The sequence below is a fragment of the Engystomops pustulosus genome, chromosome 1 (genome assembly GCF_040894005.1).
Source record: "Engystomops pustulosus chromosome 1, aEngPut4.maternal, whole genome shotgun sequence".
NCBI lineage: Eukaryota > Metazoa > Chordata > Amphibia > Anura > Leptodactylidae > Engystomops > Engystomops pustulosus.
In genome coordinates this window covers 99,890,119-99,918,024 of record NC_092411.1, presented here as the reverse complement: position 1 = coordinate 99,918,024, position 27,906 = coordinate 99,890,119, and the positions used below count along the sequence as shown (strand labels likewise).

The 27,906-nt window shown below is 39.0% G+C and overlaps 1 protein-coding gene across 1 annotated transcript; it reads right to left on the bottom strand.

The window, feature by feature from the left end:
* Positions 1 to 337: 337 nt before the first annotated feature.
* LOC140079657 (immunoglobulin superfamily member 1-like) lies at positions 338 to 26,135 on the bottom strand. The gene is made up of 17 exons (XM_072126106.1): positions 25,965 to 26,135; positions 24,494 to 24,529; positions 23,376 to 23,657; positions 19,369 to 19,656; positions 18,993 to 19,283; positions 15,106 to 15,402; positions 13,302 to 13,592; positions 12,018 to 12,299; positions 11,446 to 11,739; positions 10,279 to 10,545; positions 8,191 to 8,481; positions 7,949 to 8,053; positions 7,369 to 7,396; positions 6,372 to 6,416; positions 2,399 to 2,475; positions 1,738 to 1,778; positions 338 to 750 (listed from the first exon to the last, which is right to left on the bottom strand). The coding sequence occupies exons 1-17, from the start codon at positions 25,990 to 25,992 to the stop codon at positions 655 to 657; spliced, it is 3,039 nt and encodes a 1,012-aa protein (XP_071982207.1). The 5' UTR covers positions 25,993 to 26,135; the 3' UTR covers positions 338 to 654.
* Positions 26,136 to 27,906: the final 1,771 nt, after the last annotated feature.

The following is a 27,906-nucleotide window of genomic DNA, read 5'->3' as shown; positions in this document are numbered from 1 at the left end:
ACCCTATATTATTTAGAGAAGCCTGTGTAGTATACCCTGGTTTCACTGCACATGTGCCATAGGTACAGCATATATGTAATGAAGCTGGGGTTTACTATGATGGATTCATGTAACCATCATTAGACTCAGGCTTCCTTAAAAAAACCTCAAATTAGAGTATTTGCTAAATTTAGAGCTCCCAAGCAGGAATATTTGTGGAACCTTTGCATACTTTCACTATTCACTCCAACTCCAGAAATTGGGCGTGTGATCTCAATCCAGTTAAAGGGTAGTATTGAAAGTGGAACAGTTCAAGACAGAAAATGAACTAGATTTATTAAAAATCTTTAATATGCTGCATTACATCCATGATCTGTGTGCCCTAAAGCATAGCTGGCACTTACTATATTTGCTGCTGCAACTTGACTTCAACACACAAAGGGGAACAAAGGAAAAGTTGAAACACTGCCCATAGCAACAGTGCTATTGCTTTTATTTCTATCCTATAATATTTCTATCTTTAAGTATAGTGTCAACAACAACAAAAATACTACCTTATGTCTTGTCATCATTGCACATTAAGCCTAGACATTGTTAATTATTGTAAATCATATACCTTAATAAAATTGCAATCTTTCAATACAAATACACTAATAAATAATATAAAATTTCTCCTTAAAGTATTGAGGAATCCCAGGCAGATTCTTTTCCAGACAGATTTTCACAATAAAATGTGGAGAAGTTCACTGCTTTGTCTTCAGGATCCACCTCCTATGAAAAGTGTACAGATTAGTGGCTGTTTAGAAGTATTGCAGCAGCTTCAATAAACATCATGCAGATCATTATATGCTTGAGGATTCCCATTATCTCTGGCCATAATATGGCTCAGATTGTACATTTTTTTTGGCCGTTTTCCCTTCTTCAAGTTGACAGGGTACTGGCACATGCAGCGCTATTTATTCATTTATTTGCTTATTTATTCTCCTTCCTTACAAAGAATGATTGGGGTTTTGTACAAGCGCTGTTATTCAGACCTCCTTCCTCATAAATCGTAAGCTTTTATGAGCAGGGCCCTCACTTGTTTTGTTTTATTTGACCATGTTATTACTCTTCAGTGCCTTAGAATCCGTAAACCGCTGTGGGATATGATGGCACGGTATCTCTGCACATTAAAAGGTGGATGGCTGTCAATCACTGATAGGAATATTTAAAACTGGTTTTCCTGGACTTTTTTGGGCAAGTCCCATTGAGGTTTTTTGAGACTTTTCACTGCTAAAAAGTTTCCCAGGGCTATTATCGCCACTTCCCCGGGCTTAATCATAAAACTACTACTAGTGCAACACTGTGTAAAGCCAGATTTATGACCATAAAAACACCATGGTTTACACCATTGGTGTATGTGCTGGGACTTTTTATGCATTTTGAGACTTTTTTGTGACTTTTTAATAAATATACCGGGCAGAAATTAGAATATCAAAGACAGTAAGAACATTTATTAAAAGGCCAAAGCCACTCTAATGAATCTGATGGGTAGCGTATCTCCAAAAATTGACATAGAACTGTCCCAAGGAGCTGGCCTAATGATAAATAACCCCCAAAGAGACAGCAGAGATTTAAGGGTATTAAATACAGGTAATTATTAACAGATGGAGACAAGTTGGCTTTAAACTTCATTTATCAAAACTCTCAAAAACTACTCTGCAATAGTTGCACTTGTGATGCTATGGACAACACGATGCAAAGAAAGATTCCTACTACCTTTGGAGTGGTAATTGATAGACGTGAAGGGCTTCTTGAAGCTGTAAAAAAAGCATAAAATTCTTTCAGAAGGAGAGATGGATACAAATAGAACCTGAAAGTCATAGATAAAGTAAGAGAGGGTTTATAAACATATGCATTACATTCCTGATTTTATATTCTGGTTCTGGATCTGGTTCTGATGTTACAATATTACTCTGGAGATCACTGCCATTTGTTTTAGATCTTCTTAGAGCAAACATACTGGTGGTCAAAAATGCTGAGTGATTCAGTCTAACCACCCAGATCCTAGCTACCCCAATACTCAAATAATGGATTTACTCCCATTGTACAGGACAGTTCATAAGAACAGATGCACCTGAAGCCGCTTCGTCTTACCAGCAGTAACTGCTCATAGGAATGATTCATTGTTGCACTATCCCTATTGACACTTAATTCTACATAATTTAGTGTCTACAAAAACACAACAGATAATGGTTTATGAGCATAAGCAATCATTTACATAATCTCCAACAAGAGCAAGAACATGTCTATCACAAGAACGCTTAGCAAAAAAATATTATTTTTACACCTTACAAAATATTTTTTATGGTAGATACTACAATACGTTCATATCATAGTGAATCATACATAGAAAACCGTACATAAACTATCCACAGACCTATTTTGTAGCGACCTTCTTCAGTTGTATCTAAAACTTGGCTTGTCTCCTCATTTTTTTTCACTGGGCTTGAAGAGCTAGAATAAAAAAAAATCATAGAAATTAACTTCTATTCTTGCTACCTCTATCATACAATCTTTTTTTCAAGGACATAGATAAAAGCTACACAGATGTAACAGTTAGAGACTGGACTTCGCAAAATTATGGTTGCTTAATAAATGCAAAGGAATAGAGAAAGAAATATTTCACTATTTCTTTCTCTATTCCTTTGGATTTCTCTGCGACTGTGTGGACCGGTCTTGTGCCGTGAGTAGCTCCTCAGGGGGCAAGTTGTGCACCACGAGCAACTGTTTTTCTGTGTTTAATAAATGGCACATGGTAAATATGAGCTGAGTCTTTTTATGCATTATAGTCCTTTCCCTGTTTGTTGGCACAATGGCACCACAATGATATGCAAAAGTTATAGAGAACCAAAGATTCTATGAATAGCCTTTCTTCGTATAACAACCAATTTTCTTCTGTTTAAAGAGAACCCGTCATGCAAAATAACCCCCCTAAACTAAATATATTTTCATAAACTGCCATTAGAGAGCATTGCCTCTATCCCTTCATTGTCCCTCTACATGCCTGTAAACCTAAGCAATGAGGTCCTAAAGCTGTATGCAAATTACCTGTGAAATGTCCAATGAAGCATTAGCATATTCAAGCTGTCCACTCTATTCATGAGTGGGAGGCACAGCCACACCCCCAGTGCATGACTGACAGCCTGTATAATGATGTGAGGCTGTATAATGATGTGCTTCCTGGTGCTGGTGGCCACGCCCCCTGCAGCCTGTGTGTGCATGTGTGTGTGTTTAGGAGAGATACAGCAGCTCCAGGCAGCCATGTTACAGCAGAACATGTCAGATTCATGTGTAGCTGATGTCTGTGTCTCTCACCTGTATATTAGGAGGATGCAGCACACACACTAGCCATGCTTTACTATACATTACACACAGACATGAGCAGGGGGAGGAGAGGAGAGGGGTAACAGGGGTGACATCACTGCCTCTGACCATGTGACCAGCCTCATTTACATGATAAAGAAAAGATGATTTTACAATGAATAATGTATGAAATAACTAGATAAAGGCTGGGATGGGATCCTTGTGATCTGCTCCAACAGGTAGTAGTGACAGGACGAGTGACACAGACCTGATGACAGGTGTCCTTTAAGCAGCCCTTTAACATCTTTGAGAAAGATACCAAAACTTGGAGCCAACAAAACAAAAACTGAACATCATATCATTAGAAATGCATAAACTTTATTCACATAATAATAGCAGCAAGCAAGGACAATGCTAAAAACAGTGCGAAGCCTACTTGGATGGGAAAAGAAGTGCTTTCAGGAAACATGCACAATGAATAAGGTATGGACGTGTGATATAAAGTAAATAAAGTGATCAGTAGACAAGCAACAATATGCAACAGACATTACACAAGTATAATTACCATACCAAAATGTAAGAACACGCTGTAACACTCCGACACATGTTTCGCTGAGTAGCTTTCTCAAGGGAAAGCTACTCAGCGAAACATGTGTCAGGGTGTTACAGCGTGTTCCTACATTCAAGGATTATCTATTATTACCGTTTCGGCCAGGCCCCCGTGGCCTTTGACAGTCGGGCAGGAGCCTCCGTCAGTCCAGACAGGAAGCTCCTGTCCGTCACTGTATAGTGCTCGATGCGGCCGGAAACGGCTGCTCGAGCATTATTATTGGAGTGATGTGGCTGGAAGACAACCCCGGCGCACATCGCTCCATAAACTAGGATGCGCGGTCGCGGGAGACTTAGGTGAGTACAGGGTTTTTATTTTTTAATTAATGGTGGAGGGGCAGCATATGAAATAATTAATGGTGGGGGACAGCATATGAAATACTTAATGGTGGGGAGCAGCATAGGAAATAATTAATTATGAGGGGCAGTATAAGAAATAATAAATGGTGGGGGGCAGCATATGAAATACTTAAAGGACACCTGTCATCAGGTCTCTGCCACTAGTCCTGTCACCTCTACCTGTTGGAGCAGCTCACAAGGATCCCATCCCAGCCTTTATCTAGTTATTTCATACATTATTCATTGTAAAATCATCTATTCTTTATCATGTAAATGAGGCTGGTCACATGGTCAGAGGCAGTGATGTCACCCCTGTTACCCCTCCCCTCTCCTCCCCCTGCTCATGTCTGTGTGTAATGTATAGTAAAGCATGGCTAGTGTGTGTGCTGCATCTGCTGACATGCTGCATCCTCCTAATATACAGGGGAGAGACACAGACATCAGCTACACATGAATCTGACATGTTCTGCTGTAACATGGCTGCCTGGAGCTGCTGTATCTCTCCTAAACACACACACAGGCTGCAGGGGGCGTGGCCACCAGCACCAGGAAGCAAATCATTATACAGCCTCACATCATTACACAGGCAAGCACTGGGGTTGTGGCTGTGGCTCCCACTCATGAATAGAGTGGACAGCTTGAATATGCTAATGCTTCATTGGACATTTCACATGTCATTTGCATACAGCTTTAGGACCTCATTGCTTAGGTTTACAGGCATGTAGAGGGACAATGAAGGGATAGAGGCAATGCTCTCTAATGGCAGTTTATGAAAATATATTTAGTTTAGGGGGGTTATTTTGCATGACGGGTTCTCTTTAATGGTGGGGGGCAGCATAGGAAATAATTAATGGTGGAGGGGCAGCATATGAAATAATTAATAGCGGAGGGCAGCATATGAAATAATTAATGGTGGAGGGGCAGCATATGAAATAATTAATGGTGGAGGGCAGCATATGAAATTAATGGTGGAGGACAGCATATGAAATAATGGTGGGGAGGAAGCATATGAAATAATTAATGGCGGGGGGGAAGCTTATGAAATAATTAATGGTGGATGGCAGCATATGAAATAATTAATGGTGGAAGGCAGCATATGAAATAATTAATAGTGGAGGGCAGCATATGAAATAATTAATAGTGGAGGGCAGCATATGAAATAATTAATGGTGGGGGGGCAGCATATAAAATAATTAATGGTGGAGGGCAGCATATGAAATAATTAATGGCAGGGGGGCAGCATAGGAAATAATTTATGGCTTGGGGGGAAGCATATGAAATAATTAATGGTGGGGGGGGCAGCATATGAAATTAATGGTGGAGGGCAGCATATGAAATAATTAATGGTGGGGGGCAGCATAGGAAATAATTAATGGTGGAAGGCAGCATATGAAATAATTAATGGCGGGGGGAGCATATGAAATAATTAATGGTGTAAGGCAGCATATGAAATAATGGCGGGGGAAGCATATGAAATAATAAATGGTGGGGTGGGGGCAGTATGTGAAATAATTAATGGTGGATGGCAGCATATGAAATAATTAATGGTGGAGGGCAGCATAGGAAATAATTAATGGTGGGGGGCAGCATATGAAATAATTAATGGGGGGGATATAGGAAATAATTATGAGGGGCAGTCTAGTAATTAATGTGGGGGGGCAGTATATTTAATAATTAATTGGCCAAAATAATTAATTAATTCGGCCAATATATAAAATAGTTCACAAGGGGGTGCCGTATATTAAATAATTAATTGAGGGGGGGGTGCCAGTGTATTATGGATGCGGTCACATGTACCGCTATTTATTTTTATACTTTAGTCCGGCCCCCCAACGGTCTTTTAACTATGTAAAAAGTTTGGGGCCCCCTGGTCTATGGGAACTCGTGAAAATGTAAAATCTTGATGACAATTTTGCTCTTAGTATCAGGCAGAATACAATAGTTCTTTAATTCAGAAACTCTATCCTTCATGTCTGCCAAATTTGTAAATTAAAATATTAGATTGCATTTAGGAAAATATTTTACATTTCAAATTTTTTTGTAAACCTTTTTTTCTCCATTCATTTTCCTCACTATAAACTGTTAGGTGCAGGGCTTACCGTGGAGAAGTCTTATTTGCACGTCGATTTTCTTTCCAATACCAACTAAAGAAAACAAAGTAACACGGTGGATTTAGTGGATTTACTACTGTTTTGGTGTAGTGTGGAGAACAGTTTAAAGGGAACCTATCACAGTCCTTATGGATTTGTGGTCCTTATGGAACTGCGCTGTTATCCAGTGAAGGTGATGTAGAACATTCTGGCTTCACTGCACTTTGCACAGGTTTTGGGAGCACTAGATGTATATCCAATCCGGTCTGAGCTATATAAGGTTGATACAGGAAGTCCCCGGGTTACATACAAGATAGGGACCGGAGGTTTGTTCTTAAGTTGAATTTGTATGTAAGTCGAAACTGTATATTTTATAATTGTAGATCCAGACAAAAAAAAAAATTGTCCCCGGTGACAATTGGAGTTTAAACATTTTTTGCTGTAATGGGACCAAGGATTATCAATAAAGCTTCATAACAGACACCTTACAGCTAATTATTGCAGTCTGGAACTATAGTAACATCCAGAGAGCTTCACCAGAGGTCAGAGGGTTCTGTCTGTAACAAGGGGTTGTCTGTAAGTCGGGTGTCCTTAAGTAGGGGACCACCTGTATTTGGAAATAATGAAGATGAATCATGTGATTCTATTTCACTGGCCACGTAGGGAATAGTTGAGAGTAGAAAACATGTCTATGTCCACACTGTAACCCCAATAATCTGCAGAGATATACCAACATCCTCCATACACCGTGTATAGGGCACTGCTAATCTTCTGTCTGATTCTGAATGGATAAACAGTCACAGTGCCTGGATATATGAGTAAGTGTCCCTGTTTTATCATGCTTGATTTTGAAGCTAGATTTCCTTTCAAGGAAATACTTTCTGCATAGATTTATCTAAAGATACTACTACTAGCACTTTAATAGTACAGTTCACAACGACAGAGTTCTGTCACCAGAGCCCATGCCCGTAGTTGATCCTTAGTTATTAATGACAGGTTTACTTACCTGAAACTAAAACGATTAAATCTTTTATCTATAATGGAAAAATATCACTGTTATTAGCAGGTGCAAAGATGTATGACAAATTGTAATATGGACTACAATTTTAACAGGTAACACATGTTTAAGAGTTCGGTTTTTCATTTGTCTGATCTTGTCTTATAATATTCTAATATTCTAATATTGTGTGCTTAATATAATGATAGACAACAGCCACTGTGTACCGTAATTGTTATGGTGTTCTTCATGGAGTAAGCATTTGGTCTTATGTATAAGACTGTGTTCACATTTCTGCAATTTATTCCTATTATTTCTTCTCTAGCGAAAATCACAAGAAACAGAAGAGTGATCTACCAGTTATCAGCAGAGACCATGGGATGCTATTAACTAAAATGAGATCCATTTGGTCTCCATTCAGGTGTCTGATTTCCCCCCTTATTTTAAACTATTCAATTACTTTATATTGTAAGAATTCCCATTATTGGACAACCTATTCCCTAAGTGAGTTGATAAGTTACTGTAGAACCCACATATATAAAATTCATAAAAATAACTGATATAATAGTAAGATAAATCGCCAACTTACATTTTTTACTCTTCATATAGAACCAAAGTGCAAGAGTAAAGCACAGCAGTAGACATATTGCTCCGATAATCCCCGCTATCACTGGTGGGGACATCATGGAGGCCTCTAAAAACACAACAATGCTGTTAAGTCATATTGAAAGCTAGGGTAGATAAAGAGTTAATGTATCCAAATACACCGTTAATAAGATTATAAAGGTACTGTAGCACATATTTTCATGGTAAATGGGAGACATACTGTACCTGAGAGTTGTAGGGAAAGTACTTGACTCCTTTTAGACCTGATCTTTCTACCTCTCAGCTCTTGTTCATATTCACACACATAGGAAATATGGTTTATCTGTCCCAGATTAAATTCAAGGGAAGCTGATGAAGCTGTCAAGTTGGTTACATCATTTTCTTTTACTGGATTGAAGTAGTAAAATGTCCTGAGTAGATCATCATCTGGTGCCGAGCAGTTTAAGGTTACCCTAAACCCAGCCTCTACTTTTACAATGGAACCTTCTAAAGTAAGTGTTGGAGCTGGCCATGGGTCTAAGGGCAAATAATACAAGACAAGAAGTTTACAGCATGGGTTATACCAACTGATTGCAAAAGGAGTATAACTGTGTGCAAACCTACAAACAGAAGAATAATTGGGTTTTCAATTTATTGTATATTAAATGGTAGCTATGCAATAATGCATTGTACAATAATGTTTCAATGTTTGGGTTTCCTTTATTCAGAAATTCTAGTTTAAAGGAAATATACAAGAACCAGGTGGAATTGATATTGGAAGTTCTGTTGTCAAGAGTATATATGGTACAGAACTAAGCACCCAGGTACAGCCACTGCACAGTATACAGTGCTACCTGTTTCCAGCCCTGTTCATTTTTGGTAACACCACTTCACATACTATCTGATTAGATGGGTGCCAGCTGTTAGAAGAGATCTAAAATTGTTGACCTGTCCCAAGCCACACAACCTTTGTGCATAGGATTTTAAAAGAAACAAGAACAGGGGTTCCTTTGTACCCCAGTTTAAATGTAACTATGGTAGCACATGCGCTATGCCACTTACTCCATCTCTATGGGACTGTGGCTGATAAACCAAACACAGTCCTTGATGAAAGTGGGATCATGCCTATGTGACCACTGTTGTTTTCAGATAAAGGCCTTGAGCAAAGATTTAGAAAAAGATCTAAAATTTCTACATAGGAAGATAAGCAGGATCAAGATTGCAATATACATACTGCAAGAAACAACAACTAAATCTGTAGGATGCACCGAGCATCAGAATGCAATTCTTTGAGCCCACCTGGTTACATTTTATGTGGGCCCACCCTTTATCATCCCCTTTAAAAACAGACTTTACTATTTGCCAAAATTTGTTTTCCTTTTGCTTAACCTCTTTGGTATAGTAATGGGTTAAAGTCTAGACCCAGTCTGGATCCTTTGATGGGCCACTCTGATACTGCACATACCTATGGTTAAAAGGGATAGAAAAGACAGCCAGAAGACCTTTATACTATGAGTTTGCCCATCAAAGAAAATTCTCAAATTTCAATCCCATAGTGATATTTACACAATAAAAATCATTCTAACCCCTTACTTTACAATTTTACCCAGTTTTATTGCTGTTTTAGCTCCTATAACTCAGTGATGGTCTGTGTAAAATGCCAGAGTGTTGGCGAGGACTCTCTAAGCAGACACATTATGATCCATCTAGTTCTGTGAGCTGAAAATGTGGTTAGATTATCAATGTACAAGGTTTATATACACTTTCATTTACCTTCCGAACAATGTACTAGTATCTGACACATAGAAAGAGAGAAGAGACAGATCAGAGATGAGAGATGATGAGATCCATGTGTTGCATATCACACACAATGACACTCTCAGCTCTGCTACATCTCAGCTACACACAGATATCAGATCTGATGTGCCTCCCTCCTCCTCCCCAGATAAAAAACATATGTGTTTGTAGCTTGTAGCTCTCCTCACGATGTGATGTGTTGTTTGTCGGCAGAGTGTCAGTGAGTGTGGGCTCGTCTTGGAATGCAAGGGTGGGGGCTAGGGGCAGAGAGAAGCTCAGTGCAGCATCAGACAGGAGAACAAGATGTTTGGCGGCCCGAAAGTCAGAAGATCCAGGGTCGGAAACCAGGGGCAACTGAAATTGTGTGCAACAGGACTGATAGAGACAGGTTGGAATTATGCCTGTGAAATGCTGTATTTTGGTTAATAACAGTGAATTAGAGTGTGTTATTTTCTTATCCTGAGTATATTTCAGAAACTTGTTTTTGTGGGAATACACATTTAAGTTTATAAGTAAAACTGACTTTGGGAAACTTACCAATTACATGTATGTTAACAGTGCTGCTTTCAGGGGACTTTATCTGACGTTCCTTAATGGCATAGGTGTAGTTACAGGTATAGTTTCCATTATGGTACAGCTGTAAGCTTGGAATCTGGTAAGATAAGTCATTTTTCAGCAGTTGTCCATCTTTATAGATGTGATATCTTACATTACCAAAGCCATAACATGTTAAAACAAGAGTCTCTCCTACTACATAAATTTCCATATTTGGAGTCAACCTAAGAAAAGGAGTTGATGATGGATCTAAAAGATTAATAGAAAAAAATGGAAGCAATTATTTATAGCCAGAGCCTATATACACATAGTACAAATGTACACAAAGGAGGACACAGTGGGATGAATTTATCACCAAGTTGTCTGTTTTCTTGTACTACTTTCTGAGACTTTTTTTGTCTCAACTCAAGCAGCAAAGTCTTGATAAAGGTTTCAAAACGTAGTATAAGAAAACAGACAACATGGTTATAAATACCCCCTAATTTTCCTACAGTTTTTGAGTAGAATTGCAAGGTAAAAGTCGAGACACCTCCCAAGTCTGATGTAATAAATCACCCACAGGTCTCATATACAATGAACAAATGACCTTGTAGATGCAGTCACTATCTGCCACGCAGATGCATAGAAATGTTTATCAATATTTCAATCTGCCTTCCAATGCACCATGGTTCGGTGCACCACATAGGGCACGTTTTACAGGTTCGAGTGGGAGGTGCTAGATATTCTAAATGGGCAAGAGCGGGCACATCCAACCTCATGGTCAGACACATGGTACACCAAAATTATCATTTACACAGGACTATAAATGAACATTTCTCTACATTCAGGTTAAGGATATACTTATGATGGAGGGTACTTCACCTACAAAGCCAAATGTCTGAAGTGTTACGGACGCATTCTCTGTACATCTAACATGCAGCATACCCATTATAGGTGAGCCGACATTACTACTATTCCAATAATCCTCCTAAATAATAATACATTGTACTCAGGACTGATGGATAGGCTCTAAATAATGCGGATATGTGGGTACATGAAAATACAATACGCTTCTACCTAAAATTCTATGGTCTAGCCAGCAGATACACACCGTATAGAATATGACATATTGCTAAGATCTGCTATAAATTTCTGTTGCGATGTACATACCCTCCACAGTGATGGAAACAGGGAGACTTGCATGGGACAAAATATTTCTCCCAGAAGTAATAACCCAGTATTGACACTTATAGCTTCCGGCATGCCACTGAGATAAGTTAGATATGTTGTATGAGGACATTATCGTGGGCATCTCAGATATGTGAATTTCTTGGTCGCCTTTGAAGAACTGGATGGTGGTGACTGTAGAATCCTCAGGAAGAGAACATGTGAGGCTGACATTTTCCCCCTTTATGTAAACAGGTTCTTTAGGGTTCAGAATAATGGATGGAGCCTGAGGGATATCTGTAAAATGGAAATATTAACCTTATTATTAGAGAGTGTAGCAGTTGAGTGTTTATGAAAATGTAGGGTAGTTACTTTTCAAAAAATCTTAAGGGGGTTGTCTGAGTTATTCCTATTATGCACGGTAGTCACATAATAAAGTATACGTTCTTTGTTTTCCCCAATCTAAGGCTTCACCTCCATCATCCTATAAGTGACATTATATCTAGTGATTCTTACTGTTAACCCATATATTGTGCAGGTAAAAATCATATTCACTTTTGTATGAATATACATACCTACTACTGTTATGGAAATAGACTGACTCTTTTTAGAGAATATTTGTCTTCCATATCGATTAGACATGTAACCACATGAGTAGGTTCCTCTCTCTGCGTGTGATAAACTAGATATCACATATGAATTTTCCAGTGATTTATGAAATTCCTTGTCATCTTTAAAATATTGAATGTGTAAAACATCAAAACCATTTGGCGGCACACATTTGATACTGATAGACTCTCCACTTGTATACACTGGCAAAACAGGGCTCAAATCAATGGATGGTGGATAAGGTGTTTCTGTAAAAAATAAAGTAAAAAAACATATAAATATGCTATTTGGAATGTGTCACTTTGAAAAAAACCTCATGCTTATATGCCCTAACCCTACAGTCATAGGGTTCCTGCTGTAGAGGGATTCCAGAATTTCTATCTCCTGTGCAAAACACCATGGTAATTAGAGTCAGGGGCAGAAGGGCACCAAAGCTGATACCCCCATGTCATCAAACTTTTCCTGTAGTACTTACACTTACTGACAAGGAATCAGTAATCTTAGAGGAAAAGTTGATAAGCGTATGATAATTCATATTACATATTTTCACAAAAAACAAAATTAATCATCGTAGTTCATCCTGTTCTATAAAGTGCTGCCTGCAGATTCATTGAAATATTCTCTTAAAATAATTTTTTTGATGTCAAGACACTTCTCAGTTTTGATCGATGCAGTGCAACAACTATTCTCATTATTTAACCCCTTGAGGACGTAGCCATTTTGTAGCTTAAAGAGGACCTCTCAGCACTCCAAACATCCTAAAGTTAGCATGCCATCATGTATCCTGGTTCAGGGGCACTTTGAATTCTCCTCCTATCCCCCTCTGTTCATGAGATATGAGCCCTGGGATCTAATTATTTACTGTGCTGTATCGTCAGAGGGGAGGAGCTGTAGCACGAGGAGGAGGGGGGGGGGGTGTGACTATGCTAACATCCTCTGACACCATCCAATCAGCAGCAGAGGGTGTCAGAGAAGGGAGTCCTTTCTACAAATGTGAGTACGCCCCTAGCTGTGGCTACATGCTCCCGTCATCATGTGCTTGCACTGCCGGGCTCATTAATGTAATTATAAAAGTTTATTTTAGAAAGAAGGAGGCCATGGATCACAAATATAAGAAGATTACCACAGTGGCAGTGCCTGGATCTATGAGTATGTGCCTCTGGTTTATCATGATGGATTTTGCTGGTCGATGTGTATTTCTACAACATGTAAAGAAAAATCCTCTTCAATTCAATTAAAGAGATCCATACCTTCAACAGTGATTAAAAAAGGTGAACTATGGGAAGAAATATGTCTTCCAGAATAATTAAGCCAATATTGACATGTGTAGCTGCCTTTATTTTCCAGAGATAATTTAGGGATAACATATGAGGACATTGTCTTGGGTTCCTTTGGTTTGTAGATTTCGTGGTTATCTATGAAGTACTGGATGCTGATGACTGTGGACTTCTTAGGAAGAGAACATGTGATATTAAGTGATTCCCCCACTAGATAAACAGGTAGCATAGGTGTCACTGTAATGGAGGGTGTCTTGGGGATATCTGTAAAATAGACACATAAAATGAATGTAACGAGGTTTGACATGGTCATATCTTCTGCATACCACAATACAAAATGCACATATAATTTTGGTGCTATGTGATGTCCACATAGAAGATAAATTATTTTTTTTTTGCATTAATGCATCTTATAGATTATTTATTTGTCTTTGAGAAACACAGATTTGAGTATAATGGTTGGAGAAAATTTAGCTTGATAGATTTTCTACAACTTTTATCAAAAAAAGGCCACAATTTTGTCTGTAAGTCCCGGACTGATGTGATACCACCACATAGAATCCAAATGTTAGTATATCAGTCCTTATTTGTTGCTTTCATTACTGTTTTCATTGCTTATTTATTTCCTCCCATACAATGTTAACATACTCTGCTGTTCAATGGCAGATCACCATATGGTCGAGGTTCTCTGAAGGCCCATCACCTTTCGAAAAGGTCCATACGATAATTCGCCGTGCTTGGATGTGCAGCTGCTGCTGCCTGCTCTGCTCCATGTCTGTAGTTCTTCCTGCTAAGTGGAGCAGCAGGTCACTGCTTGCCCCTCCCCTCAGCTCTCTCCTCCTAGTGATGTGTCATTCGTGAACGACATGAGCCGGCTCAACTCTCCTCTAACTTGCTCACCCTGCCCTCTTTTACCCGATACAATTGAGTTAAAAGTGGAGTGGTTTGGGGTGATTGACTGGCCTGCGGCTTCCTATTATATATTTAATAGAGAGCTGTTCAAGAGCCAGAAGATCTGGCTCTTCTTAGTGAGCAAAGCCTAATGAGCCTTATAAGTGCTTTACTTTTCCCAGAGTCCTTGTCATGCTGTTTAGGACCCTTTACATCCTCTTTACCCTACAGAGTCCCTACCAAATAGGGTCTCTCTTTAGTGTCCCTGCTGCATTAGACACAGTGTTGGACAGTGTGACTACTGTTTATCAGCACGCCGGCCAGTGGTTGTTATTAACTCTTTTTGGGCTTAGGGTGGGGTCTAGGGATAATAATGACACTCTTTGAACAAGGTAGTTGATTCTATGGTTCTTTGTTATGAATTTTTGATGATTATGCTTTTTTTGGTATTACAGTATATACATATGCAATATTTGTAGCGTTTGCACTTTATCTTCATAGATCAGTGGCCAAATGTTATTGTCCTTCTTTAGCCAGGATATTGTGGTTTTAAGCATTTAATAATAATTTTTCATTATAGTGTACAATAGCCCATACATATAACTTTGTGCTGATTGTTTGTCACAATAATGTGCTTAGGGAGGTGTCTTTTCAAAGCCTAGAAAAGTATAATGTAAATGCAATAAATGGGGGCAGCCATCAGATGTTTGACATTATTGGGGTCAGGAAGAGGGCGACTTGGGGGCCCCAGTTTGTTCAACAGTCCAGGACCTATTGTCTAATTAATCCAGCACTGCTGCTGTTCTGCACACAGGTTGTAACTAAGAAGTGAGCTGATTTACATTTGCTGGATTGTACTTCCTCAATTTATTTACCAATGACTTACCTATGAAGGTTATTTGAACACTCTGTGAATAGGCTGAGAGCTCTCTCCCTTGTATCAACATGAAGTATCCACAAAAATAATTTCCATTGGACAGTTTTGTAGGGTTAGATAATGGATATTGACATTTCTTGTTACATGCTTCTTCTATGTAAATACTTTTCCCAGATCTGTAAAACTTGACGGACTTAAGATCACCTTCAATGTTATAAGGAATAGAACATATGACTGACACCTCCTCCCCTGTGATATATACTGGCTGCGAAGGCTCTAGTGCGAATGATGGAACTGGAGGTGGTTCTGTTGAATAGACACACAATAAAAAATTAACATATTGTAGTTTCAATATAAACCAGTACTATTCTTGTTGACAAAAGGTGTTTAGATACTAATATAATATGTGAAGAGTACAGGCTCGGACTGGCCCACAGGTGAACAGGCAGGCCCCTATACCATGCATTAGTAGTACTTGACGGGGTACCCTCACGTTTCTTCATACATATACTCAACATACAGCCATCCCATGTATTCATGTAATTATATGGAACGAACTGTACATGTAACTGAACAGTGGTGGGTCCAAAGATCAAATGTTACTGATGGACCCTAGGCATCCCAGGCCAACACTGGAAGAGTTCATGTTTTTCTATGCTAGATGTTAAAGGGGAATTCCAGGAATCAGCATAATTCATATACAAGTGGGCACTCAAAATATAAGCTAATGTGTAATTAGTTGTTATTTAAAATTTTGCTCCCCTTAGCAGAAAATGCTGCTGACATAGACTGTAATGGAGAATTAAAATGCTACTGGCCCTTTAATCAGTCCGTTAATTTCCTCCGCGCGGTCCGTCGCAGAAAAGAAGATGGCCGCTGGTCACATGTCCACATCACATGTCCTGCACCTGCCTGGGCAGGGTCATGTGATCACCACTACGTTTGGCTGTAGTCGGTTGGTTGCAGTGCATCCAGTATGGCCAGTGTTGTGGTGATGGCAGTTACACATCATTACTATGGTAACAGAGCAGCACAGTCTGTTACATCATCACTGGAAGCAGAGCATAAGAGGGAGGAGGAGTTACTGAGAACTAAAGGATCATGGAACTTGTAGTTTTAAGTGGCGGCCATCTTAGTGATAACTCCACCTACTTTAGAGAGGCCATAAATTTTGTAAATCATAAAATCATATTATTTTAGCTACGTTTTGTGACTAATGACATTGAGTATTGTTGTATTCATTTATTTATATCATCATGGGTTTTTGTGTCAGACGTTCATATTCCCGGAATACCCCTTTAAGTGATAATATATGGCATTAATAGCTTGTCCTATGCCTTCAAATGCACTTGCAGATATTGTAACACATATTACGTTGGTCTTAAAGTGTAACTATCATTTAAAATGATTTCTTATTTGAGAATGTTTTACCATAACATATAGAATGCTCTTAGCGATACATGTTGAACATCCTTCCATTTCTTGCAAGTCCCCCTGATACAAAATCTTGTTTTGTATCAGAACCTGCTAATCATAGTGAGAGCTATACTACGTCACATGCCGGATGTGGGTGCATGGAGAGGGCTCAAAGGCTTCAAAAAGATGGCGGCGCATGCTTGCGAAGACCCGATGCTGCTTCATGTTAACTCTTTCATTACATTGTGCTGATAGCACTTTAAAATGAATGAGGAGGAAAATCCCCATGTAGTATGGCAGTATATGATAGGATCAATCAGACAACCTGGGCTTAAAGTACCCTAGGGAATCTGAAAAATAGTAAAAATAAAAAAACTGTTTAAAAAAAAAAATTATAATAAAAAACCATAAAAATTCAAATCACCCCCTTTCCCTAGAACTGATAAAAATATAAATAAACAGCAAAAATCATAAACACATTAGGCATTGACGCGTCCGAAAATGCCCAATCTATCAAAATATAATAACATTTTTTCACTGTGTTAAACCCTGTAACGGAAAATAGCGCCCAAAGTTGAAAATGGCACTTTTTTGTCATTTAAAAAAATTCTATAAAAAGTGATCAAAAGGTCGTACAGTCCTAAAAATGATAACATTGAAAACGTAATCAAAAGTTGCAAAAAATGACACCTCCAAAAGCTCTGTATACCAAAGTATAAAAGAGTTATTAGCGCCAGAAGATGGCAAAATCCCCCCAAAATTTTTTGTACAGGAGGTTTTAATTTTTGTAAATGTATGAAAACATTATAAAACCTATACAAATTTGGTATTCCCGTAATCACAACAACCCAAAGAATAAAGTAGACATGCCACTTGGGGTGTACAGTAAAATCCATAAAATCCAAGAATACACTGCAAATGCGTTTTTTTCACCAATTTCACTGCATTTGGAATTTTTTTCCCGCTTCCTAGTACAAGGCATGGCATATTAAATACCACCATTCTGAAGTGTCATTTTTACGTAGAAAATAAGCTGTCACACAGCTCTGTACATGGAAAAATAAAAAAGTTATAGATTTTTGAAGGTGGGGAGTGAAAAATGAAAATGCAAAAACGACAAAGGGCATTGACGGGAAGGGGTTAAAAAAACTTTTTTTCTTCAAAATGCTGCCATTCCTGTCTATGCTGAAATCAGATGACTGAAATGGGGACAGTAATAATCTAGGTACATGGGGTTATCATTAGGCATTGTCGTTTTAATCATGCCTGAAGAACACTTTTTTACGTAAGATTTATCATAGTGGCTTTGACTGCTTGGTAAATGTGGCATATACGTTGTTAATATTTGGAACTTTTTGGGACAAAAGTTTAATATTTTTGCTCAACCAGTTCCTAAATATTTCCTACTCCAATTGGGGACTGCATTTTATATGGCTTTTTTTATATGGATTCTATATTTATTTGTATATGGCTTCAAATTAAAAGGTATCAGGATAACAAGTACTCGGAGAACCAGATACACTGAACCCAGTAGTGCTCTCAAAGAGTGACTTCACTTTATTATAGACACAATACATACTTCTAACAAGACATCTGGCTCATAGTTTCATGGTAAGACTCCACTTTTGCTATTCTATTTGACCATAATATAAGCAATATTATTAATATTAAAGCCTGAGGCTAGAACTTCATAGTTTTGCTTCCTCTCTAGTGAGACATATAAACACGTCTGTAATGAAGATGGTTCATAGTTCACTCAAACCTCTCAATAGCCTCTGACCTTTATGCTAATACAGCGAGTATAAAATATTAAGTCTAGTAGTTCTAATGAATATAGTTACAGCAATTCTAGAAGTGTATACTGAAACAAACAATTTAGGTTTGAAATAAATAAAACCATTTGAAAAGCGGTACATCAAAAATATGTCTGGATTCGCTTCACAAATCTGGAGAAAGTTGACTGCAGTGCAAAGTATTGTCACTAAAAATGGGCACATGCTACAACTGTGCAACAATTATATGCCAGAACACTGATAAACTTACAATTATATATTCCCCATAATGACTAGAAACAGTGTTACTCCTCATCTACACATAGGAATACTGATGTCTTATAGGTTTGCTAAAAGGTGATGTACAGAGCGCTGTGGTGGACCTCACCCAGCATTTCCTATCTGAGCTGCTGACTGTGGAAAATGTGCACTGTTATATACATATTATGGTGTACAATGTACACAATAATGGTGTGCATCCGCCATTCTTAAGTGCGTCAGGTCAGATGCTGGGGCCCTCTGACATTGCGGGCCCCATAGCAACTGCTATGTCTGTTACCACTGTACTTACGCACCAGATCTCAGAGAATCGTAAAGCATTCCCTTACATCACCACTGTTTGCAACAATTTTCTATTTTAGACACACACGAGAAATAGACATAGTTTCAAAAACATATTTCTATTATATGATATAAATGATGCAATACCTGCTGTAATGATTGTAACTTCATTGCTGGAACCTGAAGCAATGGTTCTTCCACTTACTTCTGCAATGTACTGGCAGGTGAATGTATCAGGTGTAGTAACCTCCAATGTCGCCACAACAAATGTGTTTCTTTTTTGTACATTAGAAGTAAGAAGTAGCTGCTCATTCCTATAAAATTTTACCTCTGTTACTGTAAAACCCAGAGGGATAGAGCAAGTGAGGATAGCATTCTCCCCCTTTATATATACCGAATGTTGTGAGCTCAGAGACAAGGAAGGAGCCAGCGGTGCACCTGGAATGACATTTTTCATTTTATTCCTTTTTTTTTACAATGAAATAAATGACACTCACAAATAGTACAAGAATAAAGAACCTACTTGTTACATTGACTGTTACACGCTCACTAGGCGAGGAGCTGATATTCCGTCCATTCTTCTCTATCCAATATTTACAGTAATATGTGCCTGGTGCTTCCTTGTCTGCTGCATAGATCTTGTACATATTGTTCAGTGACACATTTTCATGAATAATTTTGTCTTCCCGGTATATCTGGATTCCATAAGCTTCTGTGCCATCAGGTGGTGAACATGTCAGACTCATGTGTTCCTTAGTAGTGTATACAGAGAATGTAGGCACCAGCATAATGTTGGGTGGCAATGGTATGTCTACAGCAGATAAATGGGACACAACACAGACATTCATATTAAAATATAAGTATAATTTTCCAGCTCACCAACCTCTGTTGGAATGATCCTCTCGAGCACGGTTCACCCCACTGCAAAGGCAACATGAAGACAAAAAAATCCAGATCCAGCTCATGAAGGTCTTGTGAAAAGTCGTCTTTATTTGCGCTTGTGTAACTTCCAGGTGTACAGAAACATAGAAAAACGTCAACGCGTTTCGAGCAGTTTACCTGCTCTTAATCCTGACTCCTGTGTCAGTGTGTCCACTTCAATCCTATCAGAGGAAATCTGTAGCATCCTCAATAGTAGAGACATAAGATATTTCTAATATTTTACCCATACACTAACTTGTCTCTGCAAAACCTAGAAAGCCTATGTGAATAGGATGTGTCTCATTCTCTCATTAACTAAACAGAAGTTTTCTATGTTGTGCGATCCAATTTTCAACCACTAGAGGGAGTTGATGCGACACACTACACAATGAAAGATATTCATGTTCATATTCACGAGTAGTTCACACATAACAGATAATAATTATGTATAATAATAATAATATAATAATAATATGATTTCTCAAAATATGTAGTATTGCTGTTATGTCTTTTATCACTATGTTGTTTTTATATTTAAACTTTATGGGGGTCATTTACTAACGGCCCGATTCACGGTTTCCCGACGTGTTACCCGAATATTTCCGATTGTACCTGAATTGCCCCGGGATTTTGGCGCACGCGATCGGATTGTGGTGCATCGGCGCTGGCATGCACGCAACAGAAATCGGGGGGCGTGGCCGAACGAAAAACCCGATGGTATCGTGAAAACCGCCGCATTTAAGACAAAAAATGTGTAGCGAAAATTACACTTACCTTCACCAGGTATAGGCCAGTGAATTTTAGGGCATTCCAGTGCGCCTCCGGGGAACTTCAGCGCAGCAGCGCCACCTGGTGGACGGCGTAGGAACTACCTTAGTGAATCCCGGCCGGACCCGAATCCAGCGCAGAGAACGCGAACGGACCGGGTAAGTAAATCTGCCCCTATATCTTGTATGAGTTTTGTATACATGTATGTGTGTTTCCACATGATGTCCCGGAAATGGCTGTTCCCCATTTAAGGAATGTTCACAAAAGGATTGAAGTGGTCACACGCACACAGGAGTCATGATTAAGAGCAAGTAAACTGCGATGACGTTTTTTATGTTTCTGTGGACCAATTTGACATCCCCTGTGCAGTGCTGTGTAATTTGTAGGCGCTATATAAATAAAGAATTATTATTATTATAATTGTTACACCTGGATGTTACACAAGCGCAAATAAAGATGACTTTTCACAAGATCTTCATGAGCTGGATTTTTTCTATTTATATTAAAATATGCGACAGATGCTACTAAATTATTCTAAATTAAACATTTTAAAATTTTACAACAAAACTCACCCATCTCATGGCAAAGAGAAAGGAAACAAAAAACAAATACATTAAATGAAAAACCCACCTGAATAATCCTTGTTACTGTACCATACTTACAATAGTAAGTCACTCCTAGTAGCTTATTGGGTGTTCAAATAGGGAACCACTCCTTTAGACTCCTTTAGACGCACATGAAGTGCCGAGTTTTCCCCTTATTTTGCTATGGCAGGTAACCTGATGCAGTGTTTTGGCTGTAGAAAGCATATTCATTGCCCTAACCCATCCACCAACATTGGGTAGTTGGGAGCCTTGGAGGAGGGGATTCAACCCAGGATTGTGGTCAATTCTGAAGACTAGGACTGGATTATGGGGAGGGCAACCTGTGGCCTCCACTACTTTACAGAGGGCAGTGCTTCCACCAAACTAGCATGCTGAACCTGCAGCATCCGGACACCTGCAACTGAAGCTGTCCCTTGTACAGCAGAACAGAGCTGGTGGTTACAGTAAGGGGGCCAGTAAGTTACAATAATTATATCCTCTATATAATTATTGAGATAAGGAGAGGTAATTCTGTATGTGTGTATATTCTGTATGTATATATACGTGTACACTGTATGTACGTTTGTTTATGCTGTATGTATCTTTATGCTGTATGTGTGTATATGGTGTGTATGTATATAAGTATATAAATGTGGGTATATATAAGTGTATAAATGTATGTGATTGTAACTCACATGTGCGAGTGTAAAAATATATGTATTTTTAAGGTGGAATAGGGGCCCCATTCAGAAGTCTGCTATGGGGCCCCATTCAGAAGGCAGCTATGGGGCCCCATTCAGAAGGCTGCTATGGGGCCCCATTCAGAAGGCTGCTATGGGGCCCTGCCAATCTTAGTTATGCCCCTGATAATTATTTGTGTCCAGTAGGTGTCAGCATTTCTCAGTGATGCTACTCCCTGTAAGGACTAGAGTGTCAACAACATGGAGGAGCTGGACTGAGAGGAAAAAGAGAGGAGGTGAAATCTTCATCTGCCTGGGAACAGAGAAGGGCTGCTGCTATGCGGTCCTCAGCAGGTCAATGGCAGTGGGATATATTAGTGGGGATTCATAGAGTCCTAGCAGCTGACTCCCCATACCACCTAAACCATACAGGTAGCTCTATACCACCCAGTCTCCCTCTCTCCCTCTATAGACACTTTTCTATTTATATTGCCACATAGACTTTGATTGCATAAATTACATGTAACCTTCCCTGGTGCTAGTAAGATTGCTTTAATTTAATTATGTTATAGTTTCTAAATCTCTTTACAGCGCGCCTTGCCTTCACCGTCCTAATATGAAGTTTACGCTGTTGGAGAAGTATATGAATGGAAACTAATGTGTGGCTGGGTAGAAGAGGTGGTGGCAGCTCTGGGCCTGCCTAAGACTGTAGCATGTAAAGGGTTAATGACCCAGGATAAGAGCTTAGTAATCGTGCTCTAGCTGTGCAAACTGTTCTCCCTTCCCTCACTGATTGTCACATGCATGTCACATAAAAAGAAGCATGTCAGAGCGATCTAGCACCAGGAGACCACATTGTAGGCTTGGTGTGCTTCTTGGTGGTGAAATAACCCCCATAGCATAAGGACACTGCCAAAAGATTTTTCAAAAGCCACTTAAAGGGAACTTGTCACCAAGGCACTTTTTTTGCGTTATTACAGCTTCCAAAAGCCCATAAAATGACATATGTTTGTGTGATGTATACATGAGCTAATATAGGCAATAGAGCACAGTACCTGGTTCCCTGCCAACGCCCTCCCTAACAAACTCAAACATGACAAAAGCAAATAAGATTTTGTCATGTTATGGGCTGTTGGAGGCTGTAATAACCCAAAAATAGTACCTTGGTGACAGGTTCCCTTTAAATGAATCTGATGATATAGAACTGTCACAAGGAGATAGCCTTTTGTGAAATATGCAGTAGGAGATGATCAGTAACCTATCAAGTGTATTAGACTTTTGTAGTAACCAATCAGAAGTTGGATTGGAAATTAACCAATCAGAGGTGTTATTTTAATAGCCAATCATAAGCTATTGTTCAAATGTATGATAACCAATCATGCTAATCGTTAAGATCGTTAAGCTTAAACATGTATAAATAAAGGGGTTTGACCCACCCACAATTGGGAATTTTGCTGAGTTCTACACCTGCCTGTTGAGCTCCGTTATTACTCTGTTACAACGTAATTCACCTAAAGCACATGAGCAGATGTCCTGTGTGGCTGACCTTATGTGCTTCAACAGCATGCCATACCCACCTGCAAACTGGAAAGCGATTCCATTGCTCATATTGGATGGTACATCCGTTCCATTTTCTAGCGTTTGGTATGCACAGTAGTATGGGCCAATATCTTGTTTTGCAGTTATTGTAAACTTGTAGGTAACACAATTTTTGTCATTTTCTATGGAATAAATCACTGCATCTTTTTTATAGAAGTCTATTTGGTGGGTGATAGGATATTGGGAGCAGCATACAAGGGTTATCTCATCATTAAGCACATAAATCGTCAGGTTTGGGACTGCTTGAAGATATGGTAGACCTACAAGAACAAAATATATATTATTACCAATGTTATGAATTTTACCTCCCAGATGGAAATTTGTTACTTGCCTTTTAATTAATATACTGCACCTATGGCCTGCGTCGGAGATTCCAATGTGCATCATTTATAAGCACGTGCGGATTTGCGATACAATTTCCAAAAATTTTAGAACGATTATAAAGCTCCTTCCTGATACATCTTTTCCTTCAGTTTTATCCTACACACCTTTCAAGAGACCTAGGACCACATTTATTATAGTCTTTGCGCTAGTTTTCTGTGTGACTTTGCACATGTATTCATAAAGTGTCCTATCTTTTCACGGTTATGGCACGGTACGGTGCCGCACTTGTGATTGCATCGTACTGCAACTGTGCTGTGCCAGACGCCCATTGCTGGCCTATGGGGGACGTATATACGGCGGCCGTATATACTTACCCCAACGGCCATGTGAAAGTAGCCTTAGCATTATAACATAAAAAACTTTGCAAAGTCTTTTATCTTTGCCAAAAACTACCTTAGAAATTCCTCTCATGGTACATATGAATTTTTCACATTTCTGCAACTACTAATAACACACCCAAAGGTATTTTTATACAGATCTCCAGGGGTAACACCTACAACTGTCTGCAGCTCTATATGGTCAACACTGCTTGTGGAATTCCTTTACAGCAACCCTAGACCCCAATATATGGTTCAAGGGATCTGTACATAGCTGAAGGACGATGTCTACACAACTATGGTGCTTTACAGTCTGCAGCAAACACAGTGTAACTTTACCCTTAGATACAATTGTAGTTTAGCTTTAGCTTAGAGAGAGCTGACAACTATTGTACCTGACGTGAAGGTAAATTGTAGAAAAAGGAGTAGCCCTAAAGGAGAAATAAGAATCAGGCGTTAGAGAAAAGCAAGAGGATACAGTATAATAGAATGACATATTTAATGGATTCAATGATGTGGTATCTTTCTATGGTTTCAGTCTTTTTACTGTTTTTTCATTATGTTTTGAGGGAATTTTTGGATGCATTATTTACCGCATCCAGGTACATTATATCCAGGTACACCATATTATATGATGTGTAGGAAGACTGTCAGTGAAGAGGAGAATGCAGCCCATGTCATGTTACAATGGACAATCTACAGACTGCATTTGAGGTGTCAAAGTCAGCAGTGGAGGGAAAATTGAGAGAGGAGGCCTGGTGGGGATTATAAATGAGAGGTTATACCATTCCTGGGTCCAGCCAGTAAGGAAGCCATGCCAGTCACTACAAATATGATGAGATAATGGGGCACAGCGACATGTCCTATCTTTCTCCTGGCTACGGAATGGTATGGTGCTGCAAGTGTGCTGCACTTTACTGCTCCTGTATGGTGCCGTGCACCCATACGCCGTATATATACGTCGGTGGTGTATACGTCCCCCATACGGCATTGTGAATGTCGCCTTAAGCTGATCAGTTCTGCCTGGGGCTAAAGTTCAGTGAATTACCATAGGTCACATTAGGTAGAGAGGTCTGTTTGTAATTAGGTCTGGTGTCCTTAAGTTGGGGACTGTCTGTACTTCATTCTTTGTGAGGACAGCATAAATAAAGCAAACATTTTTATGTGCAGATTTGGTTGGTGATTTCACTACCAGGGTTTCACTGAATATTGTAAGTCTGACAATAATGTTAATAGATTAATTAGTTTTAATGTAAATTTCAATTACATTAGGGTAAGGTCACACATAGCAGATGTTTTGTAGAAAATCCATTCCTTACATTTGAATGGGGTTGGTAATGATTTCTCCATAATCATAGGATTAGGACAATCTGAGTAACTTCTGGAAAGATTTGCATCCATTTAGAAAACAAGCATTGCTTTTATACTCCATAGCAGTTGGTCTTTGTGCTGGATGAACCCAAAGTATGTGATATTAACCGGGCAGCTCCGTAAATGACTTTACTAACACTGGCTATACATAACTTAGGGGAACTGTATATTTTATAATTGTAGCTCCAGACAAATATTTTTTTGTATCAGTGACCATTGGATTTACAAAATCTTTTGTTTTAAAGGGACCAAGGATTATCAATAAAACTTCATAAAATACAGACACCTTACAGCTGATCATTCTGGGACTATAGTAAAGCATCCAGGGAGCTTCACTAGAGGTCACAGTGGTCAAAGCAGTCCATCTGTAACTAGAGGTCGTCCTTAAGTCGGGTGTCCTTAAGTAGGGGACAGCCTGTATACTGTATGTGCTTCTGAATACTGCACAATTTTCACTATACTGCACTGACATGGAAGAAACAGAAAAAGACTTACCTGATGTTATCATTCTTATCATTATCATTAATTTTCACAAGTATAAATGCAGGAGTGGCATGCTAGATAGAAATGAAGAGAATATGTGCAGAATGTGGGGTAGTTTCCGGCTCTGACATGGTTACTGGCTAGTTCTGAAGAGGTGCAAATGACAGGAAACTGATTTCATGTGTTTGTGGTGAGGTTGTCAGAAACTCTAATACTACATTGTTTGCTGTTTGGTTTGTTAACTGAACCGATCATTGAGCAAGAATATTAATTGGTGCGTTTTATTATCTGTAAATTTACATGTAGCAACTTTTATGTAACATCAACATCTAATAAGACTCAAGTTATCAAATCTAAAAGTGGTTGTTGAAGCCCAGATATTTATGACCTACTTCTTGAGTCCATCCACTTTTGATCAGCTGCCATAGTGCATGAGGCTACAGAGTGTGGTTGCACCTTCCTGTAAAGTTAACTTTTTCAGGTCCAGGCATTTTTGTTATTGCCACATACAGAGAGACCTTTCCAACAATATCACTTCATGCGGGTTTGTTTCTTGTGGAACCATTGCAATATAAATTTTAGGTGTATTTAGCTGTGTTTTGAGGTACATAGATGCCACCTATTACCTTTTAAAAGCTTGTTTTACTATAACATCATAAATGTATTCTTTGGGTTTACACAATTACAGCAACACCAAATGTTTTGTGTTTTTTTAAAAATTCAACTACTTTTGCATAAAAATCTATTTTCTTTATTCAAGTATCATATCTGTATGAGGACTTTTGAGAAAAGCCTATAGTTTTCATCGGGGCTGTTTTGAGATGTAAATGTTTTTTTCACTGCACTTTATAAAATATTTTATTTGTGAGATGGACAAAAACAGCAATTCTAGCATGTGCACCCTTTGAAGGTGGAAATGTATTTATTTTCTAACTTTTTTAACTGTTTTTAGGGGACTTTGACATTTTATCATTTGATGGCTTGCAGTTCTTATGTAGTGCAAGTGCTTATGTAGTGTTTTATACTGTAAATAAAATACAAATTATAACCTTTGACACCTACTGAAATCATTCCCAGTGGTATTCATTGGGCCCCATCTATCATGTAATGTAATGATGTCTGTACCCAGCAATCATGTCTGTGGGAGTACTGATTCTTTACAAAAGGGATCCCCTCCCCCCTACACCACATATATGACACAGTCTTTATTTTCTGCAACATCTAAGGAGTTAAAACTAATTTTTGTCCATTTTGTCCAAAACAGTTATGTTTTAACACACTGTAGAGAGCCTTTCATAACAATTCCAACAATACCTGCTTCATGCTGCTGGCTTATTCCTGGGTCTAGATACATCTTGTTCTATTTATCATTCCTTTCTGTAAAATGCATCCAGCTTTTCCTGAAGGGGGCAGGCGCTTGTGACCTCAGCTCTGGGCAGGGAAACCAGAATTACTCCAGGCACATGAATGAGCCTTATTAGCTCAGCCAATCAGGTTACAGAATCTGTGCTGCAGCTTGTGCACAGAGATCCAATGCACGCCAAGCCAGGGGAGACACAGTGGTGATGGAAATTACAGCTCTTCTTAGTGAGCTGGCTCATTAGGCTCAGCTCACTGAGAAGAGCCGGCTCTTCTGGTTCCTGAACGGCTCCCTATTAAATATATAATAGGGAGCCGCAGACCAATCAGTCACCCCACACCACTCCCCTTTTAACCCGATTGTATTTGGTTAAAGGGGGAACTGGTGAGCCGGTTATGGGCGGGGTTAAGTGAGCCATAGGCTCACTAAGGTGAGCCCGCTCCCGTTGTTCACGAACAAGAGCCGGCTTCGCGAATGACACAGAGCTGCAGCTGTGCATCATAGTAAGAAGTGATCATACAGGAATCTACTACACCACATAGAAAAAGACCACCCCCTAAAAGACTTATTTTATTCAATTACTTCTATGTTAGC

Excerpts from the sequence above, each read along its gene's own strand:
- LOC140079657 (XM_072126106.1), bottom strand. The coding sequence starts at position 25,992 with ATGATAATGATAAGAATGATAACATCAG. Across the intron at positions 11,740-12,017 it reads TATTTCCATAACAGTAGTAG|ATATCCCTCAGGCTCCATCC; the intron begins GTATGTATATTC and ends TCCATTTTACAG. Across the intron at positions 10,546-11,445 it reads TGTTTCCATCACTGTGGAGG|ATCCATCATCAACTCCTTTT; the intron begins GTATGTACATCG and ends TTAATCTTTTAG.